At 46.1% G+C, this 9,689-nt stretch overlaps 1 protein-coding gene across 1 annotated transcript in view; it reads left to right on the top strand.

Annotated features, from left to right (window-relative positions):
• Window positions 1-171: 171 nt before the first annotated feature.
• The window catches only part of SUGP1 (SURP and G-patch domain containing 1), a 28,204-nt gene continuing 18,686 nt past the window's right edge, over window positions 172-9,689 (top strand). The window contains exons 1-4 of the mRNA XM_090290062.1: window positions 172-246; window positions 1,855-2,026; window positions 8,196-8,296; window positions 9,279-9,479. Coding sequence (XP_090146188.1) covers window positions 213-246; window positions 1,855-2,026; window positions 8,196-8,296; window positions 9,279-9,479 — 508 coding nt within the window. The 5' untranslated portion in view covers window positions 172-212. The remainder of the gene's footprint in view (window positions 247-1,854; window positions 2,027-8,195; window positions 8,297-9,278; window positions 9,480-9,689) is intronic.

Genomic DNA, 9,689 nt, shown 5'->3' with positions numbered 1-9,689 from the left:
CTCCTGGAAGGTGTGAAAAAAGACGACGTCTTTTGGTCCGCGGGACTGAAAACAGGCATTGCCAATAGGCCGAGGTTTGTGTTCCTGCGAGGAAGGCCACAGGTGTCCCCGGAGTGTCAGGGTATGGATGGCCAACGTGGACTACATATCCCATTAGGCCATGCGCACTATAACTTGCCTCCTCAGGTGGCACCGGGGCATTGTGGGATTGGATGAGTCTCAAGATGGACAATCGGGATGTTGCAGGTAACAGCCCCCGCCTCCCTTCTAGTGTCTGCCTCAGTCCTGCAGAGTACGCGTCGCTTTTTCGTCCTCGGTCGGGCCTGCCCCAACTCGCCGGCTCCTCGCCTCAGCCTCTGGGCGACCGGAAGCGGCGGGCTCTGCACCCCTCCGATTTACCGAGATCCCAGACCCAGTTGCTGCCCCCTACCCCGGGCCTGGTTTGCTGAGGGCGCCTCGCTTCCGTAAAGAAGGACACCGAGTCCGCCGTGCGTTTCCTTTACGAAAAAACCACCTTCAGGGCACTTTCAAGCTCTGCTCCCCGAAACACCGGCAACCTTGGGCTGTTCTACGCCCCTCTTTTCATAGCTGCCTTCTGGTTTGTGTGCTGCTTTCTGGAAAAGCTGCTTTTCCGAACCGCTCTTGGACATTACTGGGTACACACATTCCTGGGTCTTTCGAGCTTCCACCTGACCACAAGTCTTACTCTTCTCTCTCTTCCATCCCTAGCCACCCTTAACTGGATGCATTCACCGAGTCAGCAAATACTGTGTGCCAGTTACTGTGCTGGGTGCTGGGGATGCAGTGGTAACCAAAACAGAACTCCGCTTTCCTCTACTTAGGGTGTCAGACAATGCACCACAGGAAATATTTACAAAGAATTATGAAGTGAGAGTAGGGTTGGAGGCTGCTGATATTGGGTGGTCAAGGAAGGCCTTTTTGAGCAGAAGATACTTGAGGTGAGGAGGCCTGCAGGATAGAGCCTTCCCCGTAGAGGGGAATGGCAAGCACAAAGGGCTTGGGGTGGGAAGGGCTTGCCATTTTGAAAAATGTCAAGGATGAGGAAGAGGGCCATCTCTGGCAGGGCCTTGAGAATCGACTTTCAAATTTGGATTTTATTCTGTGTCCCATGGGGAAACTTAAAGGTGTCTTCTCAATCTTCACAGCTACCGCCATGTTTGAAGACACCATCATCTTTTGCTTGCAGCCAGAGAGCCTCCTCATTGGTCTCTTTACTGTACATACTGTCTCCAATTCATAGCCAGAATGATCATAAAAATTACCTATTGGATATTGTCAGCTTGATACTCCCTGATACTTCCCGAAGACCTTAAAGTAAACCCCAGACTCTCTTTCTTGCACCTTCATTCCTGGAACCATTCACTCAGGCCATACCAAATCCTCACTGGTCTTTGGATGCTCCCGATTAATTCATCCTTTGGTTTTTGCATCTGCTCCTTTCTCCCTTCAACTTGTTCTCTATGTGGGTTTTCAGGAAGCTGGTTCTATAAGGTTTCAACTTAATGCTTTCCCTTCTAATAGTTATTTTCTGGCTGCTAGCTTTAGGTGTTCCTCTGTTATTCTTCACCCATTTTTGATTTCCAGCATAAAGCTCTTATCATGGTTTTGCAATTACTTCTTTACAAGTCTATTGTCTCCTCAGCCAGATGTGAGTTCCATATGGGGCCCTGTCTGTCTTGTTTAGCACCTAGCATAGCACCTCATACATAGCTCGGTAAATGTTTGCTGAATAAATGAATGAATGGATGTATGAATATCAATTTGAATATAGCAGCTGCTGGGCATGTTTATTAAGCAAAGGTGATTTCTGATATGCTTCTTTTCCCTTCCCAGGAAAGGCTAACCGGTGGTTTGGGGTTGCTCCTCCCAAGTCTGGAAAAATGAACATGAACATTCTTCACCAGGAAGAGCTCATTGCTCAAAAGAAACGGGAAATTGAAGCCAGAATGGAGCAGAAAGCCAAGCAGAATCAGGTGGCCAGCCCTCAGCCCCCACATCCTGGCGAGTAAGTACCCTCTGAGGCTATATTGGGGTCTTAGAGGATCATGGGCAGAGGGTTTTGCTTATAAGAGCAGTCATGATATATCTGCACTTGACCACACAGCCTGATTGTGCAAGGAGAGATGCAAAGGGTGTGGGGGGACCCAGAGGCTGGCCTGCCAGCTGTTTCACTCAGCAGTTATTCTGACAACCTGTGGGCCAGGGGTCAGAGATATAGCACAGAGCAGAAACCCGGACGCCTCTGCCCTTATGGGGCTCACAGTCTACTAGGAAAGGGATACCAGTTCAACCCCCATTGCTGCTGGTAGGTAACGTGAGGTAGTGTGTTTCCCACTGTAGAGGCACAGAAGAGACTTTGCATTCTAAAGATCCGAACAGAGTCAGGCCGCCCAAGCTGTTATGCCAAAGGGGCTGTTCTAGAGCCAGGCAGGAGGTAGCTTAGGCAGTGTTTCCTCCTGCCTGTCCTGAGAAACTCTGTGGGCACCCAAGGGTTTTGAGCAGGGTTGGTGTGATCAGAGTGACAAGATCCAAGAATTTCAGGCTGGAGATTGACAATCAGAAAAGCAACCCATTCCTCTGTGGTCTGAAGTGTGGATTGTGTTAACCCTCCACAGAGTTCTGTCCCAGCTCCCACCTTTCCTAAGAGTCTGTGGCTTCTCCTTACGGGCAGGATTTAGACCTCATTTCTATTGGAACCCAGAGCCTGGCACCTCCAGGGCACCCAGGAACTTGGGGACTGGATGTTGAACAATCTGTCAGTGGGTGGGTTCTCATCCCGGAGGTTTATGGAAGGACTTGTTCCAAAATGGGAAAGACCTTGTAGGATTGTTTCAAGAGAGTCTCCAGGAGGCTCTGGATCACAGCTCTAGGATCAGGCAGCTAAAAGGGAACATCAGGTGGGTGGATGCATGGTATAGGTAACTATGCAGATAAGTTGTAAACACCAGCATTTAAATTTTCTTGCTGAAGAAATAAACATTTAAGTTGTCTTCAGATAACTATTTTGATAACACGCCCTTCCCAGGTCTTTGTTTTACGAAGTTGTGATCAATTTTGTGTGTTGCTTTCTTTCTGCCTACTTTTTCTGTTTTTCCCATCACTCAAGGACATTTTTTTTTTTCATTGCTTTTATAGAGAGAGGAAGGCTGAGAGAGAGAGAGAGAGAAAGGGAAAGAGAGAAACATCTATGTGAGAGAAACATTGAGTGGTTGCCTTCTATATATGCTCTGATTGGGGGTCGAACCTGTGACCTTTCAGTTACAGAACGATGCTCCAGCTGAGCCACACCAGCCAGGGCCCCCCTGACCCCAATTTTTAAAAGAAAGACTTCCCTGAATTATGACTTTAGAGCCATCAGTGTTTTCTTTTTTTTTCTTTTTTTCTTTTTTTTTTCTTTTGTGGATTTTAGTGAGAGGGGAAGGGAGGGAGAAAGAGAGGGAGAAAAACACTGATGTGAGAGAGAAACATCGATTGGTTGCCTCGAACCCTGACCAGGAATTGAACCGGTGACCCTTTGGTTTGCATGATGATACCCAACCAGCTGAGCCACAGTGGCCAGGCCAGGCTAGGGCCATAATTGTTTTTAAGTTTTATTTATTCTTACTGAGATGACATTCACATGCCATAAAATTGACTTTTTAATTTTTAAACTGTTCAATTTAGTGTTTTTCAGTGTACTCACAGTCTCATGCAACTATCATCACTGTCTAATTACAAAACATTTTATCACCCCAAAAAGAAACTTCGTACCTAGTAGCCATCACTGCCCATTCTCCCTCCATCTGCCCCTGGCAACCATTAATCTGGTTTCTTTATTTTATTTTTGTTTTAGAGAGAGGGTAAGGGAGGGAGAGAGAGACGGAGAGAAACATGAATGTGTGATTGTTGATCAGTTGCCTCTCACACAGCCCCAACCAAGGACCTGGCCTGACTGGGAATCAAACTGGCGACCCTTCGGTTCACAGGCTGGCACTCAATCCACTGAGCCACAGCAGCCAGGGCTCTAGTTTCTTTCTGCATGGATTAACCAATTCTAGATATTTCATATGATAGGCAGCCTTTTGTGTCTGCAGACATAATGCTTTCAGGGGGTCATTGTAGTGGATGGACCACATTTTATCTGTGCATCAAGAACCAACCCTTTTATTTTATTTTTTTAAGTATATTTTATTGATTGCATTGTTCAAGTAGTCCCAATTCTTTTTTCCCTTTACTCCCCTCCACCCGGTACCTCCCTTCCCTCCAGCAATCACACCACTCCTTAGTTCATGTCCATGGGTCGTGCATATAAGTTCTTTGGCTTCACCCTTCCCTATATTATTCTTAACTTCCCCCTGTCTATTTTTTTTTTTAATTTATTTTTAGAGACAGGAGAAGGGAGGGAGAGAGAAACATCAATATGTGGTTGCCTCTCGCACGCCCCCAACTGGGGACCTGGCCCGCAACCCAGGCATGTGCCCTGACTGGGAATCAAACCGGCGACCTTTAGGTTTGTAAGCCGGTGCTCAATCCACGGAGCCACACCAGCCAGGGCCCCCATGTCTATTTTGTACCAACCAATTATGCTTCTTAATCCCTGCACCATTTCCCCATTTCTCCCCCCTCCCCCTCCCCCTCCTAGCTGATAACCCTCCAAATGATCCCCATACCTATGATTCTGTTCCTATTTTGGTTTGCTTAGTTGGATTTTGTTTTTATTTTTTAGATTCAGTTGTTGATAGTTGTGAGTTTGTTGTCATCTTAATGTTGGTAGTTTTGATCTTTTTCTTAAATAAGTCCCTTTAACATTTCATATAATAATGGCTTGGTGATGACAAACTCCTTTAGCTTTACCTTGTCTGGGAAGCACTTCATCTGCCCTTCCATTCCAAATGATAGCTTTGCTGGATAGAGTCATCTTGGTTGTAGGTCCCTGCTTTTCATCACATTGAATACTTCTTGCCAGTCCCCTCTTGCCTGCAAAATTTCTTTTGAGAAATCAGCTGATATCTCATAGGTACCCCTTTGTAGGTAACTCTCTTCTTTTCTCTTGCTGATGTTAAGATTCTCTCTTTATCTTTCACCTTTGGCATTTTAATGATGATGTGTCTTGGTGTGGTCCTCTTGGTCTAGCTTGTTTGGGACTCGCTGTGCTTCCTGAACTTGTATGTCTATTTCCTTTGCCAAATTTGGGAAGTTCTCCTTCATTATTTTTTCACATAAGCTTTCAATTTCTTGCTCTTCCTTTTCTACTTCTGGCACCCCTATGATTCGGATGTTGGCACGTTTAAAGTTGTCCCAGAGGTTCCTAAGCCTTTCCTCATTTTTTTCAATTCTTGTTTCCTCATTCTGTACTGGTTGACTGTTTTTTTCTTCCTATGTTCCAAATCATTGGTTTGAACCCCAGTTTACTTCCCTTCACCATTGGTTTTGTGTGGATTTTCCTTTGTTTCATTTAGCATAGCCTTCACTTCTTCCCTTATGTGTTTGCTGTACTGAAGCATATCTGTCAAGCCTGTGAGCATCTTTGTCACCAGTGTTTTGAACTCTACGTCACTTGGGTTGGCTATCTCCTCGTCACTTAGTTCTCCCACTGCAACCTTGATCCGTTCCCTCTTTTGGGCCATACTTCTCTGTCTCCTCATCTTGACAGGCTCTTGTGTGTGTTTGCATTTGTGTCTTAGGTAGAGCTGTTGCTCCTGTTACATTGTAAGGGGCGGGGCCTTAGGTATTTGTCAGTACGGGTGACCCTTTTTACCACGTTGTGGTGCTGTATGTGGGGGAGGGGTCCGAGAGGGAACAATGCCACTTGCCCAGCATTCACCTCTTTTCCAGGCACTTCTCCCACTTTCATATGGGACTGGCGCCCCTCTAGCTGCTGCCCTGTCCGTCGTTCCCAGAGTCTGTGGGTCTGCAGATGTTCTAGGACCGTGGGGGCCCTTTAAACAAGTGGACACTACTGAGAGACTGGCAGTTGCCCCAACCCTCACTGATTTGCTCAGTCAGAAGCAATGAGGCTTTATTTTCACTGGCGTGGGCTCCATGAACTCTATGGTCTGGTCTTGTGCTGGAAGTGCTCCCCAGGTGTCCCTCCCTACTTTTTAAAACATGTGACTGCGCTTTCGAATGGCCTACCGCCACTGCCGCCACCACACTGCGTCCTTTGTGCCCTGTCTCCGCCCCTCCTACCTGTCTGGATGAGTATTTCTTCTTTATTTCTTTGTTTGTTGGACTTTCATGCAGCTCAGTTTTCTGGAACTCCTGATTATCTCTAGTTTTGTGGTAGTTGTATTCTTTCTTAGTTGTGGAAGGAGACGTAGTGTGTCTGTCTAGAACTCCATCTTGGCTGGAAGTCCCCTGTTTTTCTTTAAAAATTTTTTTATTTATTAAGACAGAGGGAGAGAAAGAGAAGCATTGAGTTGTTGTGCCACCTATTTGTGTATTCACTGGTTGATTTTAGCATGTGCCCTGACCAGGGATCGAATGCTCAATCTTGGCATATTGGGATGATGCTCTAACCCACTGAGATACCCAGCCAGGGCTGAGAGCCAGGCATTTTAACATCTGCGTAATACCCCTGCCATTTGTCTTAGGTGGTTTCCAAGTGGTATTTTTCGCTGCCTCAATACTGCTCTGAAATATTTTATTTCATCATTCCCAATATCTTCCTTTCCCTCCTGAGGGAGGTACACACAGTGTGAGAACATGGCCAGGTTCACCAGAAGGCCCTGCTTGTTTAGTGCCAAGGTTGATTATCAGCAAAATCTTCTCTTTCATATAAAATAACTTTTAATGCCTTTTTTTAAAAAGCTTTAAAGATAACTTATAAATATAATAGAAAATCTGGGTAATAGAGGATAGGAAAATAAGGAAAAACCAAAATTAGTTATGACCCTGCAACCCAAAGGCAAGTGCTGGTTGCATTTTGATAGGTTTTTCTAATAATTTTTAGTTCAGTTTTATTTTGACATAAATACGACCATACTGTAAATGTTGTTAACATCGTGGCTTGTTTTTCACCTAATGTTGCACTTGATTGCTTTATCTCTAAAATTTTGACTCCTTAGGGCTGCTCCATCTGCCCTGTGGATGTCCCATAAGTTATTTAACCAATGCCCCTTGTTAATTACTTAGGTTGTTTCCATTTTTAGTTAATTAGAATAGATTCTAGTAAAACTTTAATTTTAAAGGAAAAAAAGCTAGATCGGCACCTGCCTGAGCTTTTACTAACTTTTGGGTGTTTCCATATGATGAAGGTTACTCCACTTTGAGAAGCAGTATATATGAGGACTTTTTGAGGTAGGGGTTCGGATAGTATGTTATAATGGAAAATAGAAGAAGTAGGACACATTCTATGATCACAGCTTTATTTCCTCCTGCTTCTAATTTAGGGGACTAATCAAAGAAATATACCAAAGTGTTAATAGTGGCTGTCGTGAGGTGGGAAGACTTGAGTTTTTCTCTTTGTTTTCTATATTTCTATTTTTCTACATTCTTATGAGTTTGTAATGAGCCTCTATTACTTTTGTGATAGGGAAAAATGAATTTGAATTAAACATTCAGACCCCTGGGTTTGCTTTTGTGTTGATTTATTAAAAATAGTTTTAAACAATTTTTTAGGTAAAACATATTTGCAAAAAGAGAAAGAAAATAAAAAATAATAAAAATATATAATTTCCCTCTAATTCTCCCACCAAGAGATTGCCCTGGGTGTTTTCCCGTGTGTATCTAATCCCCATAGAAGTGCTGGCCAACTGAGGCCCAGATAGAGCTGCATTCACACATGGTACAGACACATACACATGCCATCTTTTGGAGAATTCTAAAGTCTATCTGGGAAGACAGACATGGGAGCCAATAACAACCCAGATAATTAGTTTACCACAGGTAGGAGAGGGGCTGTGCTGGAAGAGAGCAGGTGATTCTGAGTTGTGGGGGTCGTTTGGACTGGGAGGGTCAGTATTTGGGTAGGGTTGACATAATACGTGTAGCATTGCTTTGACTAGAACAAGATCGTTCCCACCTTATCACTCTGAAGGTTGCTGTATGCACTCAGCAGTTCCCAGACATCTCTGGGGGCTGGTTGTGGGTTCTACCAGGTAAGAACTCAGGTGGGTGCAGACTTGAGACAGGCAAGGCATGCCTGAGCCCCTCCATTTGAGGTTCACTCTCCCTCTCTTCTGTTTTGGGTCTAGAATTGCGAATGCACACAACTCTTCCATTTCCAACAAGTTTGCTAATGATGGCAGCTTCTTGCAGCAGTTTCTGAAGTTGCAAAAGGCGCAAACTAGCACAGGTAAGTGCTGTTTTCCTGTCCCGTCTCCTCTTACTCAGGCTCAGCCTCAAATTCATGCTGTGCATTCTCTGTCCCCGGGATCCCTTACTTCCCAGAAATGGCAGGTCCTGCCTCAGACTCATTTGTCTCATCCCGAGTTCATTAAGCACCCTCATTCCACTCATCCCCAACTAAACACCCAGGGGAGAGCATGTACCCTGCTCTCAATGTGCTTACCCTTTAGGAGCAGAGACAACCCAGATTTTAGTTCAGGGGCACGGAGGCCAGGACTAAGCAGGCCCAGTGCTGTGGGACCATGGCTGTAGTCGGAGTGGCAGCTCAAGTGTGAGCAGTGGGGTCCCCCTTTCATAGATGGGGAGCTGGCTGGCCCACAGGAGTCCATGAGACATGCCAAGTGTGAGAATCAACTCCCCTCAGGGAGCCCTCTCATAACTGTGGTTGTCCAATTTACTAGTTAGAGCTCATTTTTACTGTGAGAAAGTTATTGGTGAACTGGCTGACCTTCGGCCTTTATCACGTTTCCTAGGGAGAACAGCTTAAAAAACCTAACTCAAGGCCAAATTCGCCCACAGAAAGAGAGAACATGCTGCCTTTCATCGCAGGGTCATGGTCATGAGCTGTGTTTGAAAAGCCTTGTCCCAGCTTACGACTGACAACCAGAGGGATGGTTGTAAGCTGAGTGTAGGATTTAGGTCTTACCTGCAAAAGCTGGTGTTTTCCTGGGGCTATCTGTGTAGGTGTTAGGGACAGCTCTGACCAGAGCTGCTGCTTGCAGAGCTCTGTGCTGGATAACCAAAGTCATGCTCTCTGAACCTCAGTGTCCTCATCTGTGAAAAGGGGGTGGTATTTTCTCTGAGCGCCTACCACCTGTCAGGTGCGGTGCTGGAAGCTGAGGACCCATTCCCCAACAGCACTCAGCTGGGGAGACAGGGAAAGGTATACTACAGACCTGGAGCACAGGTATCCTTCCTTCCCTCTCCAGATGCCCCCCCCAGTGTGCCTAACGCCCCACCTCGAGTACTCCCTCGCACCGGGAAGAGGCCTCCCCTCATTAGCAGCCCACTGAGCCAGGTGAAGAACTATGTGCACGCCAAGCAGCTGCCCCTGGCCAGCCGCCCAAGTGTCTTCCAGTCACCCGATGAAGACGAGGAGGAAGACTATGAGCAGTGGTTGGAGATCAAAGGTAAGGTGGGGGGCTGCTGCCCTTCTTCCACCACTGCCTTCTAGATCTGTTGGCAGATCCATGGTCAGCAGGGAAAGCATGGCCGGGGGGTTGGGGTGCTTGGGACTTCAGTCAGGTGAGGCTCTTTGGGATGGGGTATGGGTGGGTGAAAGAATGGTGTGGGGAGGCGCTGAAGTGTAGGCTTCATCCTGGGAGCTGGTCTCCAGCTAG

The sequence above is a fragment of the Furipterus horrens genome, unplaced genomic scaffold, assembly GCF_987537825.1.
Source record: "Furipterus horrens unplaced genomic scaffold, mFurHor1.1.pri manual_scaffold_10, whole genome shotgun sequence".
Classification (NCBI taxonomy): domain Eukaryota; kingdom Metazoa; phylum Chordata; class Mammalia; order Chiroptera; family Furipteridae; genus Furipterus; species Furipterus horrens.
This window is presented reverse-complemented; position numbering and strand designations above follow the sequence as displayed.